The sequence below is a fragment of the Xyrauchen texanus genome, chromosome 21, assembly GCF_025860055.1.
Source record: "Xyrauchen texanus isolate HMW12.3.18 chromosome 21, RBS_HiC_50CHRs, whole genome shotgun sequence".
In the NCBI taxonomy this organism is placed as follows: Eukaryota; Metazoa; Chordata; class Actinopteri; order Cypriniformes; family Catostomidae; genus Xyrauchen; species Xyrauchen texanus.
Window position 1 is genome coordinate 18,286,904 of NC_068296.1, and position 27,492 is coordinate 18,314,395.

The following is a 27,492-nucleotide window of genomic DNA, read 5'->3' on the forward strand; positions in this document are numbered from 1 at the left end:
AAAAGAAACCTATAAACAGTTTACACTAGAGCTTTTTGCTTAACTAGATGTTAATCTCCCTGGTAAAGCTGGAAAATGCATTCCCAGCTACGGCACAGAAGGAAGCTTTTGGCTGTTAACTGCACCCCTACTGCTAATTATATGAGTGGAGGTTACAATCACCATATCCATGCATTGTGATTTGTCCTTGAGCTATGTAATACTTTAAGATTTATTGGCATAGACTAAAATTAAAGTGACAGCAATGTTAAGTGTATGCACATCTGAGTTCAAAACAGCATAATATATAGCGTGCATATGGTATGGTGGTCAATAGTGATGTGCCCGAAGACAAATACCTTATTCGGAAAGGCACGGAAAATGACTTCAAAACGAATAACAAATTAATCCGATTAATATAAAAAAATATTAGTTTGACGTATTATCCAAAGAGCACAAGGATAAAGTGACATTTTAAATAAACATAACCAAAATGACAACGAATTTATGAATCTGTGCAGACAATATTTCTAAAGTGTAAACCTGAGCACGTTGTGATTTCAGATTGGATGGGCATGGTCTCAACTCCGTTTGCGGTCTCTGTTATTTGTGCACGTCTGGAGCTTGTCAAGTGTAACATTAACTAAGATACAACATCATATACACTTTCCATATCTTGAAATGTCTATGTTAATGTATCACACGATTCCCACGTGATTCTCATGAATTTATTTATAGCCTAAAACTGAGAGGGAGCTCATCTAGCCATCTCTTAAAGTTGACCACAATTATAACCACATCAGTGATTAAGGTAATTAACTAGTTAAGTATTAAGTAATTAACTTATTCTGAACAAAAGTTTAAATGCTCCATAGAGTATTCATCTAGCCTATTAGCAATATTCCTCCTTATGTGAAACGAAGAAACTGAAACATGCTTTTCTTCTTCTTTTAAACTGTGCTAAATTTGAGAATGTTAAGTGTTTGAACTCTACACATTTAATAATATTATTATAATAATTTTTTTAACTATTTAATGGTGTCCTATTGTAAAAATTCCTGATAGACTCAGCGTATTTCACCTGTTTGTAGGCTATATTGATTTTAAACTATTTTAATGATTGAATTTGTATTTATTATTCACCGCTAAATGTGTGCTTGACATTAACATTTTGCTAGACACCTCCTGCCTCCAGAATATTATTTTATGCAGATATTAATATCTGAAATACCAGGAGAAACCGCAACATATTCCACAGTTAATGTTGCCTACAAATTCAGCTTCACCTGGTAAGAAAATAAAAAGAATAAAATATTTTTGTATATAGTAATATAATTGTATATTATTATTAGGCATACTTTTCATAATATTATGAAAATATATTTTATTAATATATACTACAAATGTTAGAGTAATACTTAAAAATGGGTTTTTCATTTAGTTTAGACAAACTTCCTATTTAAGCCCCGCCCAAACCTGGTGCAGTCCGAATCAGGAGACAGATACAGTTAATTTTGTCATATGAACCAATATAGATACAAATACAGATGATGACTCCGCTGCACACCCCTAGTGGTCAAGCTTGTGCAGCGGCATTTTCTTACAAGTATTTTGGCCGGAGTGGATCAGAGATGCTAAAAAATCAACACGTTCTGCAGCAGCAGAGACCTGTGCTAAATGTTGCCCATGGAAGGCATCCAAAACGTAAAACATCAAGTGGTAAACACTACATTCCTGTAAAGAATGGTCCATTCATATTCAGTCCCATGCATCATGTAGCTTTTCATGTGGCACTCTGTAACGTGAGAGGAAGGAATGCCTTTTGTTTACTTGGAGGTGTTGTTTTTTAAACCCTACAACCAAAAGTTACAAATTAAAAACTATACATGCTATTAGGGCTGTGCAAGAGAGCTAACATATTTAATCAAAATTTCAGCCTTTTGATGATATTCAGTTATATATATTGTATCTCCAAAACAATTTTACTATCAGAGGAACAATCATGCAATATTCAAAATGTTTAATGAAAGAAACAAAATACAGAACATTTTTGTTAAAACAACCAAAGCATGTATGCCACACCGTTTTATCTTAATGAATACTAAAGAAGAATATTTCATTATTTAATTTATATGCACCAATATAACATTTCATAGTAATAAACCTTTTACTAAAACATTTAAATATATGAAAAATGCCATGCAGAAAATGTTTAAGTGGTGCTGCAAACAAATTATTGAATCACAGTTCAGAATCAATTCATTTACATGAACAGTATGAACCGATTCACTGAAATGATTACAAGGACTGAAGTCGTTTTCGCTTCTGAAGTTTAAATCGGAGACACTATTTAAACATCTTTGTCTTAACACCCTCACAACTGCTGCAAGAAAATGACACCCTCTTTAGGACACTTCAACGCTGAAGTGCATTAAAAATCATTGAGATATTTACAGTGTTGCTTAATTTTATATTGGCTGAAAAAACATTGTGGCCCAAACGTATACATGCTATGCCATTTGACACTGTCTTGAGCACACAGTATTAAGGTGTTTTTTAATGCTGTGTAGTGCAATGCCAACCAGACTTCAGCAAATGCAGACTCCGTTACAGCATAGAGGAATTTTACAGACTGCTGTCGCGGCACTAATATAGCCATGAGCTGCAAAATAGAACCCAATAATTTTCATTGCATATCTACTGTGATTGAAATTATCTTGGCACAGGGAGAAGTTAGAGCCACATTGTGAAATGCTGCTGAGTTTTACCAATAAATTAAACCTGTCAGACCCGTCAGGCAAAAACACCAATGAAAACTCATACACCCATTTCCTGGGCACCTTAGATGTATGTGTTTGTGGAACTGCATCCTGCATTCATTTTTTTGTTTTGTTTATTAGCACTTGCTAATTGTTACCTTGGAGTTCAAGCAGCCAACATGAAAAGGGACTAACATGACTAGTTATATCATGCAGATACAGTTTACAGTTAGTATGTAAATTGCAGGTTTGTGTATGTGCAGGAGTTGTTTTGTTGTTTCATTGGTAAGTTTAATAAGCCCCTATTTCCATGTAAATGTAACTTTCTTCGCAACTTTCGTTCTTATAAATTGCTGTAAATTCATTAAACACATATTTTTGATTTACCTTTTAACTGCAGAACTTGGCATCATGTACATTGTTTCTCTTGTATTTTGTTTTGTAGGGTTCCTCTTTTTGATTCTGTTCACATTGGACGTTCGATTTTCAAATCTGGGGTTGATTGCACTAAACATTCTTAATGTAAGAATATTTTGTATTTCAGACCTCTTAAAGGGACAGTTCACCCAAAAATGAAAATTAATTCATTATGTACTCACCCTCATCTTGTTCTATACCAATATGACTTTATTTTTCGGTACACAAAGGGAGACATTTGAAAAAAAAAAATACAAATCTGCTCAGTGATGTCAATTTATGGCAGTGGATAGCGACTACATTTTCCAGCTTCAAAAGGAGGCAAAAGTATAATTCAGAAGTCTAATAAATTATTCAATGTGACTCATGCCTTGTTCTGAAGGTAAGTAATTTTAAGGTTTGGTGAGAAACTAACAGAAATCTAAATGACTATTTAGTGAATATCTTGATCGACTGTTGCTCTCCTGTGTGCATTCATGAGAGTGCATGAGAGCAGCAGTTATGCTGCCCCTGCCAGATGGGGCACTCTCATAAATGCACACAGGAGAGCAACAGTCGATCAAGATTTTCACTAAATAATCAATACGATTTCGGTTTGTTTCACACCAAAACGTATAGAGTCCTTCAGAACAAGGCATGAGTCAAATTTAATAATTTATTAGACTTCTCAGTTACAATTTTTCATCCTTTTGAAAGTTAAAGAGGTGGTCACCATCCACTGTCATTGTATGACACTACTGAGCAGAATTTATAATTTTATTTATTTATTTCTCCCTTTGTGTAACGAAAAAGAAATAAAGTCCAATTGGTTTAGAACAACACAAGGGTGAGTAAATAATGAATACATTTTATTTTTGGGTGAAATATCTCTTTAAGCTCGGATCTCTTTAAACCATCAACGTTTGCAGCTAGATTACTTCTCACAAAAATGTTTTTTTATTAATGCAGGTGTCTGAAAACGCTCACTCGTTCACCATTCATTAGACAGAGACTGCCATGTGAGCATAAATCAGCGAATGTTCTAACTCTAACAAGAAAGATCCTGTGCCAGCTCACAAAACAAACACTAACCCCTCTGACTAAGACTGAATGTCTTCACAGATCATCCCCTTTACTTGATGTCTTAATATTCTATCTCTTTCTCCCTCTTCCTTCCAGTGACTTCAAACTGCTCTCTTAATATATCATCTGTATTTCAATATTTCATGTTGATGTTCTAAGTTTGCAACAGGGAGACACAGCCACACTAGGCAAATGAAAGAGTACAGGATGTTTTGGGAGTGCAGAGTTTTGCATCATTCATTTCTCAATTCCATTTCTCATCAGTTTGGGGCAGTAATGAAAACAGAACAGTGTGAGAAGGGCATGTACAGTTCGCTCTAATCCCCACCCTCTTGAAAATGTGTTTTTTCCTTAAAGGGGAAAGATACTAAGAACACACTGTATAAAAGTATACAGTTTCCCAGGAGCACTTTACTGACCACTTCCTCTGGATGTTACTAAGCATTTGAGAAGAACATATAAAGTCATGTTGTGTAGGCTGAAAATGAGCTTTGTTCAATGTTAAAATACTTTCTCCTCTCCCAACTATAAGTAAGCCATATGAATGTGGATTTCTCCAGAAAGTGTCAACAGTGTGGCCCTATCGAAGGATTTCTCTGTTTGTTTGAGCATCCTGATCAGCCCAAAACAACATCACTAACTCCACCAGTGGAGTGAGTTTTGGGACGGGACTATCTGTTTTTCAACCAGTGGCAGAGAGGAGGGAGTGATTGGGAAACCTATTTGAAAATAATCAGATTTTCCATTTTAATTCATTCCTTTTAGGGTAAAACAAAGCATGTGCCCATGAAATAAAATAAGAGAATAAAAAATGGAGTGTTCAAAAGTTAAAACATGCAGCAGGGATCTGGAAGCAGTAAGATGATACTGAGGTATTTCTGTTACAGATGGTTCAACAGTTGCTTCTAGTAGCTGTTTGATGAAGAAATGCATGTCTTTTTGTTCTTAAAGGTGCACTCAATATTCTTTTTCTAATAAAAATATTTTAGAAATAAAGAAATCAATAGCACATAAAATTATGTTTAACTGTTTGGCAGCAGTTTTCGAGTGAATTGTCCAGTGAGGGGCGCCAAATTGAGTGAAATGATGTTGTAATCAGAAAGGTTTTTAAGGTGAATATTAAATGGAGGTTTTTATGAGTAAAGTGTAACTCCCTAACCTTAAACGTAAACCTAAACCTTACCAGTAGTGTTAAAAATATATAAATGAAAGCTGAAAAAAAAAAATACAGACATCCTTACTCTTAACCAATGCCTAAACCTAACCAATAGTGTCTTGAAAGATAAATGAAAGGTACACAAAACAGACATCCTCACCCATAGCCTACACCTAATCCTAACCATAGTGTTTTAAAAGCAAATTCGACATAAAAAGCACATTTACTGAAGCTACCATGTCATTGCAGGTCTTGCTCCTATGGCTATTCAATTTTGCTTTGCTGGGCTTGAGGCTAGGTCTCTGATTTCAAGGTCAATGTAATGAAAAAATTACCAAAACGTAATAATATAATTGATATGAAAGAATGCTGATATTGAATTGAAATGTGCATTATGTGCATTTAATTCAGCTACAGTATATGGCCTAAAAATAAAACAACATAAATGATGGTGTATGGCTCCAGCTTGCCTATCTCATCTGTTCACCTTGATTCATGAAAAACACCATTATCTTCCATCGCCTTAAGCACACGATGTTAAATTTATAGCCTGTTCCTAAAAGGAATGTTTCTTGATGTTCCTGAAAAAGTTGTCGTCATATTTCTTAAGCACTGTTTACAACAAAATAATTTAGGAGAGCGTTTTTCCAGATTGGTTGCTGTACAGGAAGCATCAACATCAAAAACGGTTTGAGCAGACAGCACTTTGTCATTAAGGCAACAGGGGGCTTGTCATTCTCTTGACATTTGGGGATGACATAATTTCTACTGCATCACATCAGTTGTTTACTTGGCACTTAGGAAGGTGAGAGATAATGTAAATGCAACTGTTTTCTTTACATTAAACACAAAGGGGGCAAATTCACTAAAGAGCTGTTCCACTTTTACACAGTTTTTTTTGGTGCAGAAACCTGCATCTTAATCACTGACTACCTATATTCAAGCATATTAAGCCACTAAATGCACTGAAATCGAAAAAACAATTTCAGGCTTATAATTGATTCCACTTTATTCCCAAAACTGTATATTAACATGTCACATTAACAATGAATATTTCGGGTTCAATACAAGTGAAGCTCATTTAACAGCATTTGTGGCATAATGTTGATTACAACTGTAACGCTGTGCTGGGACTGACAATGACGATGACGTGAAGATGAAGAACCCAAGTGCAGTTTATTAACGTGTCCAAAAACCCAAAATACAAACATTTAGCAGAACTAAACATAAACATGAACAATTAACATGAACATAAACTTGACTTAAACAAGGTTACATTAACAATACTTGACAAGAGACAATGGCAAACATGAAGGCTTAAATACACAGACATTGGGTAAAACAATAACAAGAACACCAATAAACAGACAGAACTATAAACAAGATAACAAGACTAATAACCTTAAACCAATGACAAACTAGAATTGATAAGACAACAAACCAATGAAAACAAGACACATGAACATGGAGGGAAACATGAAATCACATGACTAGGGATACAGGAACTAAACTTTTCAAAATAAAAGACATGAAATACATAAACACACACGTAAATATTACAACCACAAAAATAAATTTAGACATCCCCCATTCATTAAAAGCTGTTACAGTACTGGACTTCAGAAGTAAATGGAGCCAGTGCGTAAATACTATTTTAAAAGTATAGTTAATTGTCATGGCAGCAAAGTTGTAACATTGGATATAACTTTACTTATGGCTATACTTTGAAAATGAACAGTGGCTATATAGTGTTAATGGACTAACCCCATTCACTTCCATTGTAAGTGTCTTATACCTTAAGTAGGCTATATTTCGTACAGGACGTGTGACACAAATCTCGTAATCAGCAGAGAGCTCGAGCACTGAATGCGTGTAGCCCGATTTTTTTCTAACCGCGCATCATTGAACGCAAAGAATGCGCATGCACCTGGAGTTATTTGCACTCATTAGTGGGACCACAAAGTGGCAACATTACATTTTGAGCCTTTACTGTCATGAAGAAGCACTAGAAGAAGATGTAATCAACGCTAAACATCAGGAGATGAACGTTCGTTTAAAAATGGGAGTATACCTAGGGCTTTACTATAACCACATTTGTTTTTGTTTTTTATATATAAATGAGGGATGAGTAAACGTTTTGTGTATATCAACATTATGCCATAAATGCTGTTAATTAAGATGAACTTGTAACAAACCTGGAATATTGCTTTAACATCTCTTATTAATAAAATTGTATTTTATTACAAAGAGATGCTTGTGTACATTTTCTATTAATCTGTATCTAATTCACAGTATTATTTATTCAAATGATGTTAAAATGGCATAAATACAGTTACACGTTTTAGCTGAGCTTTCAACACTTTCTACACTTTTCTGCATTTTAAAAGGGCATTTTAAATAGTGATAAAGTGTCTGTAGCTATATAGTATCAGTATAGTATGCCAGTTTGCTGAATTCCCCTCTCAAAACCAACCTGCAAGTTCAGTAGTAGCAACATGTGAATTACATCCAGCACTAAATTCCTGATCAGAGTTGCTCTTTAACCTGATTTGAACAATGCCTTTAGTGAATAGGGTGCTAAATCAATGCAGGCAGCTTGAGCAAATAAACCATGCTATCAGTGAGTGCAATTCAATAATAGAGAATTCCCCCTTCAGTTTATAATTTTTAATTTGGTAAACTGCTTGTTTTTTATGTTTACAGTGTAGTGCTTTCAGCTACTGACTAAGTTGCAACATTACCAATTCTAGAGTGAGACAAAATATGATCTGTCTCTTTAAGAGTATTGTAACAGCATTTCATTTTGTGTAAAGTTTTTTCTTAGCTTATCATCAAACCCAATTTATTTATGTGAGCCGTCTGTTTAGGCCGAAGCAAAACACAGGCCTTTGATCTTTCACACTGATGGCCAGATTGCTACACACACTCTTTCTTGTGCATTGGACGCTCTGTGTCTTTGATTAGCTTTGGGCATGCACTGTTAGAAAAGCCACTGGGAATTTCGCTCTGAAAATTTAACATGGAAGGTTTCCCTAAAAGCTTGCATAATTAATTTCCCTCTAAGTGGATTAGAAAGCAAAGCGCTGCGGATATGGCAATCCATTTAGTAGTGGCTTTCTCCCAAATAATGACATGTAATTGCATAATAGCGGTAATGATCTCATATTGCTCACAGAAACACAAAGGATCTAACATGGCTGTTGTGTGATTTATTGTGTCTCATAACAGAAGGATGGAGAAGAATAGCACAGTGGCTGAAGTAATTTCTGCACCACTAGTGTCACTAAACGGAATTGCAAAATCCTGATTATTTTTAAATAGGTTTCCTAAACACTCCCACCGCAAGTTCACACCATTGTTTGAACAAATGTTGCTTTGGCTGGTCAGGATGCTCAAATGTTTGTACTGTATGTGCAATGCTTTATTGCACTTTTCACCAGCACATGGTTCGGGTGTGGGTTCCTGGGGCGGTGCAAATTCTTGAACTGTTCTGCACATTTCCACCACAGAAACAACATGATAACATGTGAAGTCGGCATGATGTTTCCGATAGTTTCGGTACCCTAAGATCGGCGACTGTATGCCGAAGCACTGAAATGCAGCATTCTCATCAGACATGTTTGGATTGGTTTCAAAGTGTGTACCTTTCGATCTGGATTCGTAGCATTTACATTACATTTACGTTTATGCATTTGGCAGACGCTTTTATCCAAAGCGACTTACAGAGCCCTTATTACAGGGACAATCCCCCCGGAGCAACCTGGAGTTAAGTGCCTTGCTCAAGGACACAATGGTGGCTGTGGGGCTCAAACCAGCGTCCTTCTGATTACCAGATTACCAGTTATGTGCTTAGACCACTACACCACCACCATTAGACCACTACACCACCACCACCACTCCAGCTATGCAGCTGATGCAATGTAGCACGTTGCATCAGCTGCATAGGAGACTAGGGTTCAAAGCCATATAGTAACCATGTTTGAATAATCAGTGATGAGCATTATTCAGAGGTTTCACTTTTCCCTCTAACATTACTTTTTTACTCCACTAATGTTTAAGGTAAGGTTTGGGTTTGCAGATCTGGCTGGCAGAAAAGGCTGTTCTGGGGCCGAAAACCTGGTTCCGCACTGGCCTCAAAAACTTGCTGGTCTCTATGCATGAACCGATTACATTAGTGGATGTAAGGTGGGATAATATTTCATCACCGTGGTAACATTTTCCCAAACAACAACAGTAGCTACTATCTGCAGCAAGGAGTACTTCTTCACTCTATAACAACAATGAAAAACCCACAAAATGATCAGACATCGAAAGCCTTCGGGTAACATGATGAAAGAGTGCTCTGCTTGCTATATTATATTTAAGATCCAAGATAAACGAGAAATCGCAAAGGAAAAAATACTACACAAAATGATGCACGCTGCCTTAAATTGGACAACTGAGCAAATCATAAAAAATTGAAAAACACATAAAGGAGTAAGTAGTAAGGAGTGAAGGAGCGAAAGTGGACAGAGCAACAATGTTTTGGACTCAGACACTGACTAGCCTGCTAACTAACCAGGGCACTGAATTCAGGCAAAAACGCTCATGATAAACAGTGAATCGCTAGTGTCCTCTGCAACTGATCTACGGAAGTTGTTATTTTGCCAATTTTGTTCTCTTTTCTTACACTGTTGTCATCTTATTTTGTGTATTATTTTGTTCTGTAAGGGAATTTTTGACCAGCTACTCACTAGGTTTGTAAGATCAGGACTATCTGTTAAGTAAAACGGTGGGATTCTCAATCAATAATATTATATGCTATGGCAAAAATACAAATACGACCACCAATGTTGATAATGATTCCACTGTAACGGTTTACAGAACTTAGCAAGTTAAGTCATAGTTCATACAATATAATGTAATTACATTACCTGTCATCTTTAGCGTAGATGTTGTCTCTGACAATCTTGTCGAGCAATGTAATAACAATGGATTGTATTAATCCATATGTTTAAATATTTCCTCAAAACAAGAGTAAAAGCTTTATACAAACACACTGTGATGTGCATGTTTATGTTTGAAGTAGTCACTTGAAACTACCACGTAGACGGTAACCTGTTACGTCACCATTCGTCTCTCAGGTCAGTGGAAAAGCACTGCCAGTTTACGATTGCCCCGGCGGTGAACCAGTGGAGCACAGACATGGCACGAGAGCCATCGCAATTTCGGTGGAAAAGGGCTATTAAAAGCACCAAAGAGCCAAAATTTGTATACTTTCCTGGGAAATCACCCTACAAAACGCTTATTTATAGTTGTCTCTTCATATTAAGCAGGAATAGGATTTGAACATCGAGCAAACTACAGGCTTGAGCTTTAAGAAAGAGTCTGTTAGGAACCTGTAAAAATGAAACCATGAAACAGGCACCACTGGCCTAGAACTGGCTAAGACAACAGCACCTCTTTACCTGCCAAACAATACAGGAAAAGTCACAGACTTACAGGAAATGAGGGGAGACACTAGGTGCTTTCCCTTCTGCTACTGTTTGGTCACTCTCTCTTTATATTATTTACATGTTGCATTTATCATATTTTGGTTTTAAAGTAATTCTTTGTTTTTTTTTGCATTTACATGTAATAAGGCCTTTATTACACAGTTATTACACAACAATTAGCATAACTGGATAGGAGACGTGGAATGCAAGTCTGAAGGATTAATAGAGAGAGAAGCGAGAGAGGGTCAACAACACAAGTACATCCAAGTTATGATATGTTGTACCACTTCAACAATGAGACAATATCTACTTGTCTCCTAAGTACCTCTCTCTCTTGTTGACACTCTCAGTCCTTTTTTCCCATGAGTGGGAACAGGATAAGCCTTTTTCCCAGCATGCATCATTGTAGTTTTGGGAAAGCAAATGGCAGCTCTCGTCGTCATGGAATTGCCCTAGGGGAACTGACCTCAGTCAATTCAAACAATAATACCACAGACTCATTGAGAGACAGAGAGAGACTGTATTGTCTCTGGGGGTTTCAAGACATGAGAATCGATGACTAGAGCATCAGAATTATAACCAGTGTGGGGCTATTCTGGTTTTTCATGGGGTCAGATTATTTCACTCCACCCTCATGCAAGCATATTTAAAATTTGAATATTTCGTTCTCTGGAACTGCATTCTGAGTCTTTTTTCATCGTTGTTATTTGCTCAATTTCATTTGCAAAAGTCCTTTCATTGAAAATAATTTCATTAAGATTTTCACACTTTCTTAAAACCAACGGCAACATAACTGGTAACAAACATCTTGAAAATAACATATCCAACCAGTCTGGTCATTCTCTCTCATCAACAAGGTGTTTCCATCCGCACAACTGGCACTCACTGGATTTGTTTTTTGTTTTGGCACCATTCTGAGTAAACTCTAGAGACTGTTGTGTGTGAAAATAACAGGAGATCAGCAGTTACAGAAATACTCAAACCAGCCCATCTAGCACCAACAATCATGCCACGGTCAAAATCACTGAGATCCAAACATTTTCCCCATTCTGATGGTTGATGTGAACATTAACTGAAGCTCCTGACCCATATCGGCATGATTCTATGCCGATATGCCGATATTGCACTGCTGCCACATAATTGGCTGAGTAAATAATTGCATGAATAAGTAGTGTACAGGTGTTCCTAATAATAAGTGCTGTGTCAGTGTAAGTGGTGCTGGATTAACTATTAATGGGGGGGCCCGGCCCCGGCCCCGGCCCCAATATACTTCATAAACTAAATCGAATGTGATGTCATTTTGAACAAAATCTGTCATTTTGGTGGTTCATAACAGCTCGCCAGCACAAACCTTCAGGAAAACATCTGCCCAAAGTGAGAGTTGCCTCTTATCTTTCTTAAAATTGTCTGTATTCTGCCCATCAGCACTCTTTAATATAACCATCTTTGCATCAGTGTTATTATAAATTACAATAACAGAGTGTAACCAGTGCATATTATGGCCGAGTATAGCATGTTAGTGCATTAGTGCCATGAATGCAGAATGTAAACATGACAAATTACAAATTTAATACTGCATATATTTTACTATTATAAATCAACATCGAGTGGTCATAACAGCTTCTTTTACTGATCTCATGCCTGATCTCATGAGGCATATAATCATTGATAACACATTATAATGTCATATCAGTTGATGTTTTAAATGTAGTCTAGTGCGTCCTCATATTTTAATGCTCTTCAACTCCTCCCCTAGCGGCGTGGCTGGTGTCTGAATGTTCGCAAACAGCAGTTTCAAACTTCTTTTTGGTATGAAGGAAGAACAAAGAAGAACTTTGTCATGAGTATACTGGAGCCTTTAGAGTTAGGGTATTTTTTTAAAAACTGTACAGTTAATGCTACTGAAATGAACGATGTCATGTCGGCTTGTTAAGAATAGGTAAATAAATTGAAGGAGCATAATATCATAGATTTCCTAGCAATCATCTAAGTAAGCCCTAGCAACAGATCAGAACACCTTAGCAACCACATAGCAACAGTCTGGCAACCATCCACAACAACCTAGCTTTATGGCACCGAGTTTTGCATGGGCAAGCACCACTCACATTTTCATAAGAAAGTGTAAAAATCTATTTTGTATAGTTTTGACACAGTCATATGTATTATATATCGACCAGTATACTGTTTGTGGAACACTTCAGAAGCTGAAACAACCCCAACTGTGCTCTTTTAAATTTGCTTTAGAAACAAAACATTTACATGTGTGGTTTTTCCCTAATGGGGCACAATTATGTGTGAGATGCAGGGAGATTGCTACAGCAATGCTACTCTAGAGAATAACTGGGGGAGCACAGTTATCTGTGCAAATTGCTCTAAAGCCCTGTTTGGTTGCAGCAATTGCCCTTTGTCCTTGTCTTTCTAAATCACCATTGAATTTCTCCCCAAACTCTCTGAAATTAAAGCTACCAGAGTTGAGTGGTGCCCTGTTTCATCCTGTAATCAGAGAGAGAGGAAAACCGAGAAAGACAAGAGGCAGAGACCCCAGTAGCCTGGCGATAATGTGCTGCGTTGATCCCCTCCTGTGGTTTAGCAGACTGGATTAAGTGGCAATAAGCCCTCCTGGTTGAGGGCTGATGCTCTTTTATTACCTCATTGTCTCTCCCGAGGCTCAGGAAGCGAACGTGCAGATGCTCTACACCCAAAACATGGCTGCTCTTAGAGTCTTACCTCAGCTCAAAGTCACCCATGGGAGCATAATCAGTGTAATGATTACATGTTCTCTTAGCACGATCTACTAGAAGAGATCACATTAAGGAGTGTTAGGATTTTGTAAATCAACTAAATCAATGGCACTGTTTGTATACTTGAAGGCTTAATACCTATTTATACACATAGAATATTTGATGTGATGTAGTGATGTCCGATTCATGAACAAATCATTATTTTGATCTGGATCTTTTCAGTGAACCAGTTGAACTGGTTTGCAGTCAGACTCAATGTTTTGGTCGTATATCGGACATATCCAGTTCAAGCCATTCTCAAGTTCATCTATTTCATTCTCATGAAATTGACATGTCAATGGCAACATTTTGCAAACCAAAATTACGTGCTTCGTTACACGTTTGGCTGCTGTTTCCCAGTTAAATATCCAGCTGGGGGTGCCAAAAGTGAGTGAAATTAAGTTGTATTCAGACTAGGTTTTTAAGGTGAATTTTGTATATGGATGTTTTAATTAGTAAAACATACCTCACTTACATAAACATTACGCTTATGCGTTAGAGTAAAAGTGTTTTGATATAATAGCACAGTAGAGTGTGAGTAGAAGAGTGAAAATAAGTGTTTATAAAGTCCGCTCTAAAGCCCTGTTTATATCCATAGTACCCAGGTGTAACGTAGTCAATGAAAAGGAGGCGAGAACCGACTTGACATTGTAAATAATATTTTAATTAAAAACTTAAACAAAAGACAAACACACACATGACGGACATGTCCGTAAACGATCTCTCTCTCCCGCACGATCCTCTGCAGTCGACCTTTATCACTCTCTGAGGCTTGATTAGCCTAATACGGGACCGGGTGTGTAGGATCCCGACCCAGCCCCGCCCTCCGCCCTGCCACAACGGGATTTTTCTGAAAGTAAATAAAATGCTCAGTTGTTTTAGCATGTCTAGTGTTTATTTCACCAGGAACCTTCAGCAAAATGTAGAAAGCAGCACATAAAAATATTTTTTTAGTAATGTTCATTCTATGAGACTATCTAATAAAAACCACTGCAATATGCAAATCAAAAAGGCATGCCAGTCGGTGCTTGAGACCATCAGTATGTGCAGTTTATAGTCAGTAATTTTGTTAACTTTAAGACAAATTATTGGATCTCTGTTTTGCTGGACTGAAAGATGAGTGAGATCACACATTAAGCCAATAACAAGGGAGGAGAACACTGTCAGCTGCCATGTACTGAAGAAGTTTGTGTTTCAGCCTGTTAAATGGAGCGCATTGATTCGACATGCATCTTAAGACTTGTTGTTATCTTGGATGGCTGTCATTCTTCTATTAGAGTACTGCTAGTTTGTGCCAACCTATGGAGAGACAAGATCAAATTTAGTGTAGATATAAATGTTCATAAATTCACTTACTTGATAAACTTGACCTTCAATCATTTTGTGTCAATAATTTGAAAGATTTTTGTCTTAATTCAATGAGACAGAACAGGATCCCCCAGTTCTTTTTTTTTAGTCACCACAAAATTCTCAATCTTCTTCAAGTTCTAAAAAGCCATGTTAAAGTATGTTTTGTCCGTTTGAGGGGGAAAGAAACATACCATGTGGTGTGAGCCAAGACCCTCTACTGGTAAGATTATGCTGCGATTGCCATGGAAACAGAGAAACAGCCTGCAGGAACTGATAATAATACAGAACATCATCTTTGATTAAGAAATGAACATCTGTCTCTGAGCAATATGTGACCACATACATGCACACACACTCATTCATTAATTCATTGATTAAAACATGTTGTGGTTGCAACAAGTTTTAGTAGCTTTGTCAATGCCATCTTGTAGAAAACCATTTCTGTATCCAGCAAAGTAACATTATTATCTAATACATTGTTAAGTATGTGCACGTATCTGACTTCTACACAATTGTCTTGTTTGCAGTAGTAAATCATGTTGGCTCAGTTTTGCCAACATTCCTCACTCTCTCCTCTCTTTTTTTTCTCCATATCTGCTCAAAGATGCAAATGAGAGGTCATCCAAGAGATTTTCACCCAATGGAGTCTTCAATTACACCTCTCTGCTCCTCAGTAAAGAGGATAACATGCTGTATGTTGGCGCTCGAGAGACTCTTTTCGCACTCAATATCACCGATATCAGCAGAACGCAGCAGCAGCGCAATGTGAGTATGTCTGGGAGTTTAATATTGGAGGATGTAAAAGTACTTGTATGTGCATTCTTAAGTATGTATGAGCATTAGTTAATGGAGTTCCAAATGGGAGTTCAGGATCGGCATGTTTATATAATCCCATCAATTACCGCATTGCGAGTATACTGTATAATCAATCTCGCTTCACTCATGATCCCAAATTACCTTTCCATATTTAGGTCTAGGGGGGAACTGTGAGCTTCAGCCAAGTCTCATGCTCAAGCCTGTACTTTGGCAGAGAGCAAGCCATATTTGTTTGAACTCATATTGATTATATCTGGTGAACTTTAATGTTGGATCCAACCATTACTGAAGCATAACACCCATAACCTTTGTTTGCATATGTATTACTGTATTATACTTTGTAACAAATTAACTTGTCAACTTGCCTAAGTCATACAGTAAATAAACCTTCACAGGTCAATGCAAATATTCTGTGTTGCATGATTTGTTTTAAACTTAACATAATTTACTTAAATGTTATAGCCAAGGTGACTCACTACTCAATGTCAAATTTTATACTGTATATGTGAGTGGTAAAGAGTTATGTTACTGCACTATGGCTGCCGAGAATGCTCAATTCCATTTGGGTTTGCCTAATTCCAGCTTGCGTTTTTCACTTTTGCAGTTAACATGGCACACACCACAGAGGAAGAGAGACGAGTGCAGTTTCAAAGGAAAAGACTTACAGGTGAGTGGATAAGATATTCATCCCCTTGTATATGTAAAAAAAAGCACGCTGGAAGTCCCTTGTCAAGCCATTTACAGTTGAATAATGACAGACAGTGCTCAAACCAACTCAAGCTTGAGCAGTCTGCGTAGTAGGTTATTTGCAATACAATTGTGCTAAATTTGAATCAGAGAAAGTGGCCTTCGCAACACTTTTAGCTAATGAGACCTATTATTGCCTTGACACGTCCACGTTGTAATTTGCCTGAAAGCTTGAAACTGTGAAAGGGCTGTTATTAGATAAAAAAAATCTGCATGCCTAATTTGCTGCCAGATTGATTTGTCTTGTGAGCCAGGTTTGGATGGATGTTTGGACCTTGATGAAGACACCGTAATAACTGCTGTTTCTTGAGATAGATGACACGCAGATGCCAGAAACCTCTCCCAGACTATTAAAGAGGATTTAGATCAAGCCTAGTGATGTGAAATCAAGTTTTAAAGCCCAGCTATGCAACTCTTGTGCACGCAACCTAGTGGTTACTTTGCTTTTATACAGCACATCGGTTGTTGACATGAAATGTTTTTGGGAAGTTGACATGTCCTGCCGTTTGATATGCTATACATAATTTAAAACAATTTTAAGCTGCATTTTGTTAATATTGTACATGCAGCTTTATGAGCTCATTAATTGTAAATATTTATAAAGTGTCACACTGTAACACTGTAGGGCCATTTCAAATAAACTAGTGAAGGCAAAAGGGTGTTTAAAAATGATGGGGGGGGGGGGGGGTGTGCAGCTACATGACCTAAAATGTAAATTTTTTCTTGAAAATTCTAATACATTATACGTTTTAACCTAAAATCTTGATGTTGATTTAAAAAAAGTCCACTGACATGCTATGTATCAACTGCAGTGTAGGCACCTATGAGTGCCTTATGTCTCTCTATTTCTTTCTCCCACTAATGCACTCTTTTATTCACCCTTTCTTAATTCAGACTGATTGCTTCAATTACGTCAAGATTTTACTGCGTTTGAACAGCACTCATCTCTATGTGTGTGGAACATATGCCTTCAGCCCTATCTGTGCATACATTGTAAGTACTGCATGTTTGGTTTTGCTCTATGCTACAGCAGGATTTCACCACCCCCCTCAATGCTTTTAACTGGCTGCAGAGGAGGAATTAATTATCCATGTAATTTACTCAGTCAATCAAAATCTCTTCTGTGAAATACACTCTTCCTGAGGGTGAATGCCATTTGAATGAGAAATGATTATTGCCCTGCACTTTATTTAGACCAATCAAGCTGTAGGCTCTGCCTAGATCAATCTGTGCTCTTGAGAGGTCGACACTAACCAGTAAAATTTTATATTCTCATTGAATCAGGACATGCATTACCATGCAAGTGTGTTATAGTTTACATATCCAAGTTTGTTTGTTTTTTAATACTATTTTAAAATTGACAGCAATGGCTTTCTTAAAGGTATAGTACATCGAAAAATGTTTATTCTGTCTTTTACAGTACTCATTTACAGAGCCCCCTAGAGGACAGTTCAGGATTTTTTTTTCTGGAATTGTTTTGCATTCCCTCGCAATATGTTCTGAATTCCCTTGCAATAAGATTTGCATTCCCTCACAATAGTTTGTGTTCCCTCACAATAAGTTTTGCGTGCCCTCGCAATAGTTTTGGATTCCCTGGAAAATACATTTACCATGGTTTTATTATAGTAAGCATATTTTAACCTTGATGTTTGTAGTAAAACCATAGTAAAAATACAGGAAAGTTTAAACTATGGTAATAAAAAATAAAAAGAAATGGTTATAAAGGTTTTAAACTACAGTAACCATAAGAATTACCAAGGTCAATCTATAATACAACCATGGTTACTATGCAACATATTCTCACTCCCAAGGTGTGAAAGACCGATGTTTGTGCAAGAGCCCAGCGCATCAATCTACGGACGCCAAAAGTGCCCTCTGACAACAGTTTGTAACGCATCCAGCAAGTGCGTTCATTTAAACTACAAACCTTTTTCACGTCAACTGAATGACGCGATGGGCATTAGAACTTTAGCATTGTTTAATTATATGTTGGGGTACAATTTTGTCATTGTGACTTATGTTGGGGGAATGATTTTCATTTCATTATAAAACAGCAAGATTTATTTACAGTGGTTAATATTTAATCTGTTGTTTTTCTGTGTATTTTATCTGTCTGTACACATCCTGCACTGCTGAAGTGACCTGTTTCATTCTGGGTGTATTCCGAGTCTTATAATCATGAGAAGAACAAACCTAAATGTAGGTTTTTAGTCACTGATCATGTTCATCCAGTGTCCACTGTAACACATCCTGCACAAGTTTTGTTATAACACATTCAAAAATTGCCGCCTAAAGCACAATGACACAGGTTTGACGTCAGAGACTCAGCAATTATGACATTGAGAGTTCTCATGTCTTGTGACCGATTACAACGACCTCAAGTTCGGATGTACATGTATTTTTTGAATGAGACGTGCCAGTAGAATCAGGATGACAAAAGACAGTTTTGTCATAATGCCTGCATGCATTGTAAAATACAGCTTCTAATATTTGAAATGATCCTATATTATGTTGGTCAAGACTGTAGTTGTCAATATTTTGACAATATTCTTTTCTCTCCCTCGCTAAGATTAAAGGGTTAAGAGGCTGCTTGCTCACCCTCATGTTGTTCCAAACCTGTATGACCTTTTTCTTTCATGGAACACAAAATCTTTTTTGGTTTTGGGTAAACCATCACTTTAATTACAGTTTAGCTTTTATTTTATAAAAGTTGTTGTTGTTTATACATTTTAGTCTCAGTTATACATGTAGTTTTAGGAATTATAGTTAAGCAATAACTGATGAAACCAACAAAACATTTCCTGACTTTTGATTTACATCTAAAATAATCTGTATTTATACAGCAATCACAATCATGGGAAACAATGCATAAACTCAATCAATGTTTGCCACTTGTTTATTCTTGTCAGAAAGCAAGCTGTGTGCTGATTGTCATAATAACAACAAAGTTTATTGTAACTACGAAAACAATTATTTTAGTTGATAACCATTTCATTGAGTTTGTTGTTTAACCACTGTTTTTAGCTTAGTCTTACCTTTCTGCCCCTATAAAGACACAAGCAATGTGACTTAGAATGAATCAAAGTGCATCCAGCCAACTCCCTCTAAACATCTTTTTTATCAGTGTCCTTGTCCCACACACAGTCCAGTGTACACATAACCATCCCTTTTGCTTTGAATGTGCTCCCCTGTTCTTACTATCTGTCCCAGCTTATCTCAGTAACATGAAGTTCTGCTCAGCCACATAAGGTCTGTGTTTAGATCTACACATCCAACAAGCTGTCAGGACGTTTAAGACAAGAGACATGCTGTCTTTACAAGAACATCTCTGTGTTGTTGTTTCTCTTCAGAATACATCAGATTTTTCCCTGGTGCAAAGTGAAACGGGAGAGATAGTCACAGAAGATGGTCGAAGCCGTTGCCCATTCAACCCTGAATACAAGTCTACCGCTATCATGGCAGGTATGTGCTACAAAAAGCATTGGAAGTAAATGTGTTGTAGCCCAGTGGTTCTCAACTGGGTTTGCTTCAGGACATTCAGTGATGTATATCTGACATCAGACATTGAGTGGCGATTCAACACAATAATAAAATTGTTGAGCATACAAAATGAAGCCAATATATCCTTTTATGTATTAATTTGATGAACTACATAGGCCCAACAAGGCTGAATATAAAAACTAATTTAGCAAATGTATAAACAACTGCACAAGTGTGATTTACTAGCCTGACACATGGAATAAACACTTCAGGATGAGGGCATGTCATCTGTCAGATGAATTTGTGCCAAAATACCCTGAGTTTCAATTGGCCTTTGATGTCAATTACAAAAGATATGGGAAGTGTTGATAAGGCTATTTATTTAGCTATCTTAACTATGCACAATTTTATAGTTTGTTGCATTCTATTATGTGCAGTCATCATTGTTTTTTCCCTGTTGTCCAAGACCCTACCAGAGCAGACCATATTTACAGTAAGAACCACTGTGTTGCCAACTTTTTGTTGATTTTCATGCAATGTTTGTTATTTGAAACGATGATTTATTTTCAGATGGTGAGCTGTATGCCGGCACAGTCAGTAACTTTCAAGGAAATGAACCCATCATTTACAAAAGCCTTGGCCAGGGCACAGCCTTAAAGACCGAAAACTCACTGAACTGGCTTCATGGTAAGAGCCATAGTATTCTGCTTCTATCCACTACCCTCCTGCTCTTAGTCTGTTCTCTTGAGGGATTCATCTTCTCTAAAGTTACAACTGAGAGGCCATTTTGGTACTGCAGACAGTTACTTATGTAAAACAAGACTACAGAGTACAAAACAAATCAATGTAGCAACAGTTTACACAGTCATACCCTAATCACTTTATTAAATAGTACTTTATTTGTATTTATTTATTTATTTATTTATTTGTTTATTTTATCTCCCCATTTCTCCCCAATTATGAATGACCATTTCCCAATGGGCTCTAAGTCCTTGTGGTGACGTAGTGACTTGCCTCAATCTGGGTGGAAAAAAGAAAAAAAAACATTGCCAAGGGTATTTCACTATGCAGTAACAGTAATTACTATTTAAATATAATAAAAATTGTTGTATGAATGTGGAATCAAGTACACCAGTGTCTATATTTAAGCTTTTTTCTTTAGTGTAGAGCAGACATAAATTCCACATTACTTATATACTCTGCTATCTGAGTGTATGGTCCATGGCTTGGATTGACACTTGTTTTTATTATTCCCTTTAGACCCAGCTTTTGTGGGATCAGCCTACATTCAGGAGAGTTTGCCCAAAGGCAATGCAGTGGGCGATGATGATAAGATTTATTTCTTCTTCAGTGAAGCGGGAAAGGAGTTTGATTTCTTTGACAATACCATTGTGTCACGCATCGCTCGTGTCTGTAAGGTGAGGGACGCTTCAGTAAAACCAGCATGTGTATGTGGAAGGGGGTTGGATGAGGGCCATTCCCCCCTACAGCGATAAACCACACACTACATGTATGCACACAATTTATGAATTCCCCATAGTGCAGTGAAAAGGAATCGATCAGAACTGAATTAAAGGAGTAGTTCACCCAAAATGGAACATTCTGTAATTATTTACTCACCCTCGTGTAGTCTCAAGCCTCTATGATGTTGTTTTTACAGTGGAACACATCAGGAGAATTTTTGGAAGAATGTTCATGAAGATATTTTCAATGCAAAAGTTCATAGGGACCACATTTGTTAAGTTCCTAAAAGGACAAAAAAGCACCATAAATGTAGTCTTCAATTCGTGGACTAAACGTTTTGTTCATGAATCGGATGGATCCGACTCATGGTTCGGATTCGTTCTGCAACGATTCTCAAGTTAAGAGCTCACTGGAGGGGAAGGTCATCAGTGAAATAAAAAGTGGCTTCAGAAAACAAAACAAAAAAACTTGAAAAACAGCACACAAATCATATGTACTACTTTATGTACAAGTACATACAGTACTGTGCAAATTTTTTGGCACTTGGGAAATATTTTACAGTGATGATGTCTTAAAAAATGCCATAAATAGTTATCAGTTAGCGTCATACAAAGTCCACCTTTGCCTTCATAACAGCACCAATTTTTCTTGTCTAGTTATCTGAAGCAGAGATGACAAAACTCCACCCTACTCTGCATATGGGGCGGGGAGCACCAGCTCATTTTTATTTAAAGACACACACACACACACACACACACACACACACACACACACACACACACACACACACACACACAAACAACTTGTTTTTATTCCCACCCAAAAATTTGAATTTTCAACATGGTATAATAAATGATCTGTAGGGTATTTTGAGCTGAAACTTCATAGACACATTCTGGGGACACCAAATCTTTAAATTACATCTTGTGAAAAGGGGCATAATATGTACCCTTAAAACTCATTTGAAAGATGAGAGAGATGAATACAATCCTTCACTGATTGCAGTGGGGCTCATTCAATTTGGCTTTTAAAACCAGCTTTACTCACAATAATTAACTAATGGCTGCTGTCTTCCAATTCACCAAGTGGCAGGAAGTAAAGAAAGGTTTCAGAGATCTCATTGAAGGTTCACGCTCTTCTGACTGCCTGGCTTGTAATATGGATTTTCACAAAAGCTGCATGAAATACCTTCTGACAGTTAAATGGCTGGCATGCCAGGGGAGGATGGCCTGTTTATTTGCTTCCAGTACCTTAAACATTATCCCAGGTTCCCTTTTTAGAATGCCCCATATTCCTCTTGCCAGTTTCACTGGAACCCAGCCATTAGAAAGGGAATGAAATGATTATGTCTGTAAGCCGCATTTTCTTGGTATGGTACCTTATCTCCTCTCATATAGTAAACAAATGTAATGACTCCTGCATAAGCCCATTAGCAGGCTTAATTGCTGTACATTCTGTGTGATGACACGGAACAAAGCCAAGCTCACAAGCCAATGTTCGAGTCCTTTTCTATCACATTTTGTACTTTTCCGAAATTTAAATTCCTTTGCTCTCACTGCTTATCTCAAAGCGGTTTAAGCAGTGGTGCATTTGTGCACGAGGAGTGATCTGAATCTTAACAGAGTCCCGTCAGCACCGACCCTGCCTGTTTTGAACGGTGCATGAGCAGAGTGCAATGTCTGCTAAATTAATTTGCCTTCTTGTCCATCTTTTGAAGTCAAAGAATGATTTAAATTCCACTGCTCTCTCAACATTTTGGTTTCTCCTCTTCTAAATCCTACCTAAACTCCATCTTCACTCAAGTTATAAGTCCAATGATAGTATTGGTACACTATTAAACTGATGACAGTGTACAATTACATTGGAAACTGTGATTCATATATCATGCATTTGAATGTATAACATTTTGAAAACTTTCTGTCAACCAATCAGATTTTAGAGACTGGAAAAAGGTTAGGGCTCATAGTTATTGTTAGGACTATCTTTCTTTGACATAAATGTTGTTCCTGGACCAAGAAAAGATGTTGATCCTGAAACAATTGGCAAAATCACTGTGAGTCAAGTGAAATGATTTCAGAAACTAAAGTCAGTGATTGGCGTGACATTTTATGTTGTGACGCTAGGGCAGTATAATTAGTTAATTAGCTGACCAATTGTGTATGTTGCTGTATAGAAAATGGTTTATGGCCTTGGCGTTTCTGTTTTAAAATGCCTTTATTATAGTGTAACTCAACCTCCAGCTGGTTAACAGAGCTTCAACTCTTTGGCACTGCTGTTCAATGACGTGTAGGCGTTCCCTTTAAAAGATTTTATTGGAATGTGTTGTTGCTGTCCTGCTGTTAGAAGAAGGCGTAGTCCAGAGTGCTGGATTACAATAATATTATAATCAGAGGAAAGCTCATTTTCTTTGGAGAAGCAGTTGAGATGGATGAATAAATCAGTACTTTTGGGATCTCTGTTTTATGCAACTCTGGCTGACAATCCAGTCCATTTGTAGTTCACATCTGTCTGTTTCTCTGCCTTGCTCTCTGCCTAAACTTCTCATTCTTTTCTTGTTTTTGACTTTATCTCTCTGTCCATTTTTTTTTGTCTGGTGTGAAGTTTCTGCTCAAATGAGGGGATAATGCAAAGCTGACCTGGAAAACTAAAATATTTTGTTGATTCATAGTGTGATTCATTCACTGTGGGTTTAAAACAATTAAGCTCAATCCACAGCATTTGTGACAATGTTGATTACCACAAAATCAAATTTTTACAGCAGAAATCTCAGTTTTAGTATGCTAAAATTGCTTAATAACCTTTTCTGAATTATTGAAGTTCTAACCAACTTTGTTGCCATGACGATGTATTGTCTACAAACCCTAAAAGGACTGTAAAAATTATGAAACAAACAACTTTACAGCTCAAATAATACATGAGTTTTAACAGAATAATTAATACAAGTGCTTTATAAAGTCATAAGCTTCACATTTCTGCCTTTAAACCCTTTAAATATTGTCCTCAATAACTTCCATTGCAAGTGCCTCACTTTAACCTCCATTTTTGCTTTTTTTAAAGAAAGGATAGACAAGTCCATATGTATGTAAATATGAAAAGAAAAAATACAAGCTCATATCAAGTGAGAAGGGAAAATATATACTGTATGTTGCTCATCAGATAATATAATATGGGAAGTCTTGATTCTTTGCTGTAGTTTCATTAATGAAAATAAATTTTGTGGTTAGTTGCATGCATATTCATTTACTTTGCTAAAAATGTAATAGCTTGTCGAAATGCAGCCTATTTTCACCACTCTGAGCTGTAATGAATTTTAGATATGAATATTAACAGAAGATTTAGATACACAAAATATTACACAACAGCTGTTCTGATTTCCCCTATTTTCCTTCTCTTATTCATTTTGTTATGTTATTATGTTGAAAAGCAAAACAAATCCACAACGTAGCTACACTAAAGGGATAATTATCATAACTGGCCATGTTTTTTTTTCTTTTGATAGACTTTGAATTGGCCCTTGAATTACCCTGTCTGTTTTGTTTAAAGGGACCTCTAAAGGACCAAAGTTAAAACCTAAGCCCCCAGGGCCACAATGAGAAAAAACATACTGTTATACTTAGTCCTAATGCACAACATGTGATAGAAGCAGTGATCCTTTGGAACTGGTCATTGTCCAGTTCTACATCTTGACCTTTCTCATAAACACTATAACTTCAACACTTGAGCAATGAGAAACTGTCCCCAGATCAGACATGCTTATGTCACAGGACAGCATATATTTGATTATCTAATAATTGTTCCATTTCTTTTCCCCCATGTTTGACTGTAGTCATCATTATCTTGATAATATCTATTGAATTGTTCCATTGAGTTGAATTTCTTGATGGCGACTGAGGGTTCTAGTTCCCCCTCGTGGTCAGAAATGGGGATAACAAATCTATGCACATCCTCCATACTTAACTAAACTGATATCTCCTTTTTTGTGGTTATCTCACAGGGTGATAAAGGTGGAGAGAGGGTACTTCAGAAGAAATGGACAACCTTTCTGAAAGCCCAGCTCCTCTGTTCGCTTCCTGATGATGGCTTTCCCTTCAACATCATCCAGGACATGTTTGTTCTGACCCCTAGCAAAGAAGACTGGAAAGATACTGTGTTTTATGGGGTCTTTACCTCTCAGTGGTAACATATTATGCTATATTACATGAAAATACATGTTGTTTACATGCAATACAATACATAAAGTTGCTGCTTTGTTTGTGTTTTTCTTTAAACTTACACCTTTCAAAAAGAGGAAATTCAGATGGCTCCCAGTTCCTATAAAGCTGCTAATGATCTATACCTAGAAATTAGCCAGATTGTGCTGCTTTTGCCGCACTTCGTGTGGGAGTTGTCTGTATTTATTGAGTGTATTAACATGGGTTGAAATGGGCAAAAAACAGAGGACAGGCAGGAGATGACAGCAAGAGTGCAGTGGCTCAAAATAGCCTCCCTCTTGTGCTCACCTACGCACCTGTTATGTCTGAGGCTAAATGAGAAGAAGCCAGATGTTGCATTTTGTGTGCATTTAGATTTCTGTGAGCTACTGTACAGTATAGGTGTGAGTCTAATAGGCTGCTATTGTAATTTACAGTCTGTTTTAAGTAATTATTTGTATTCAAACAGATTGTTAAGAAATTGTAAATAAACGTGTTTGTGTGTGCAGGTACAAAGGTGCTTCAGGTAGTTCAGCTGTATGTGCATTCACCATGGACCAGGTTGAAGAGGCGTTTAATGGCCGTTACCGGGAAGTTAATCGGGAGACGCAGCAGTGGTACACCTACAACCACCCAGTACCAGAACCAAGACCTGGAGCGGTACGTTTCACTGTCACTGCCATTTTTAAAACATGTTCAGTCGATTTTACTTTGTAGACTTACTAAAGTCAAATCACTCTGCAAATACAAGCTGTTAAAGGAATATTATTGTTTGCCCAAAAAGGAAAATTCTGTCATAATTGACTCACCCTCATGTTATTCCAAACCCATATGACTTTCTCTCCTCCGTAGAAAACAAAAGGTGAATCTTTTAAGAATATTTTAGCCACCTAGCTTCTTTTCCATTTAGTCAAAGTGAATGGGGACTTGGTCTGTCAAGCTCCAAAATGTCAAGAAAGCATCATAAAAGTTGTCCATACAATGATGTGCTATATGCATAAGTCTTCCGAAACTATACGATAGCTTTGCGTGACAAAGAAGACGTTATTCACTGAAAATCTTCACATCAACTCGCTTTATCAATGATGGTTGGTCATGAGACAACTGTGAACCAATACGTGAAGTCAAAACTGATGCAATGCATCAAATGTCTTTTAAGATATTTTTATGGTTTATATATAGTTTATTTTTAAGATTATTTAAAAAATTTTGTAATTTTATATATATGCAAAAGAGTGTCCAGGAAATAGGGTTTGGAACAACTATAATAAATTATGACAGAATGTATCATTTTTGGGTGAACTATTAATTTAAAAAAACTTTTCTGTTGTGCTTTAGCTGTGTCACTGCAAATCCAGAATGCATACTAAAAAGGTAAAAAGGAACAATGACATTTGCTGAGTACTTAAGAACATCTTGTTTGTGATTGGTTGCCTTTTAGAATTGTCAAATGCAATTTCTAGCAGCAATTCTCAGAAATTTCTATTTCATTCTCAGACAGAGTGACCATGTATTCAGTTTATCAGAGTATGAGACCTCAGTATCAGTTCCAATCTGTCTGAACAAAGGTGTTTGTGTTGAAATTTGCATTAAAGGCATAATTCACACAAAAACGAAAATTATCTCATCATTTACTCACTGTCATGCCATCCCAAAACACAAACAAATATTTTTAGAAGAATATCTCAGCTCTGTAGTGTCTGAAAGTGATAGTGGAGATTTATAGTAAAATAAGGACTTAAATAATTATCTGTTTCTCACCCAAAGTGATTTCATCGCTTTGGTAGACATATATTAAACCACTGGAGTTGTATGGAT

At 36.8% G+C, this 27,492-nt stretch overlaps 1 protein-coding gene across 4 annotated transcripts in view; it reads left to right on the top strand.

Annotated features, from left to right (window-relative positions):
* Nucleotides 1–27,492, top strand: part of sema4ba (sema domain, immunoglobulin domain (Ig), transmembrane domain (TM) and short cytoplasmic domain, (semaphorin) 4Ba) — a 79,821-nt gene that overhangs the window by 38,740 nt on the left and 13,589 nt on the right. For 3 of the 4 annotated variants that reach the window (XM_052152175.1, XM_052152174.1, XM_052152176.1), the window contains exons 3-10: nt 15,582–15,742; nt 16,398–16,460; nt 17,435–17,533; nt 19,891–20,002; nt 20,591–20,707; nt 21,281–21,438; nt 25,479–25,660; nt 26,184–26,334. In XM_052152175.1, the coding sequence (XP_052008135.1) occupies nt 15,582–15,742; nt 16,398–16,460; nt 17,435–17,533; nt 19,891–20,002; nt 20,591–20,707; nt 21,281–21,438; nt 25,479–25,660; nt 26,184–26,334 (1,043 nt within the window). Of the gene's footprint in view, nt 1–15,581; nt 15,743–16,397; nt 16,461–17,434; nt 17,534–18,140; nt 18,740–19,890; nt 20,003–20,590; nt 20,708–21,280; nt 21,439–25,478; nt 25,661–26,183; nt 26,335–27,492 lie in introns of those variants that run through there. The other variant, XM_052152177.1, reaches the window with a different exon arrangement.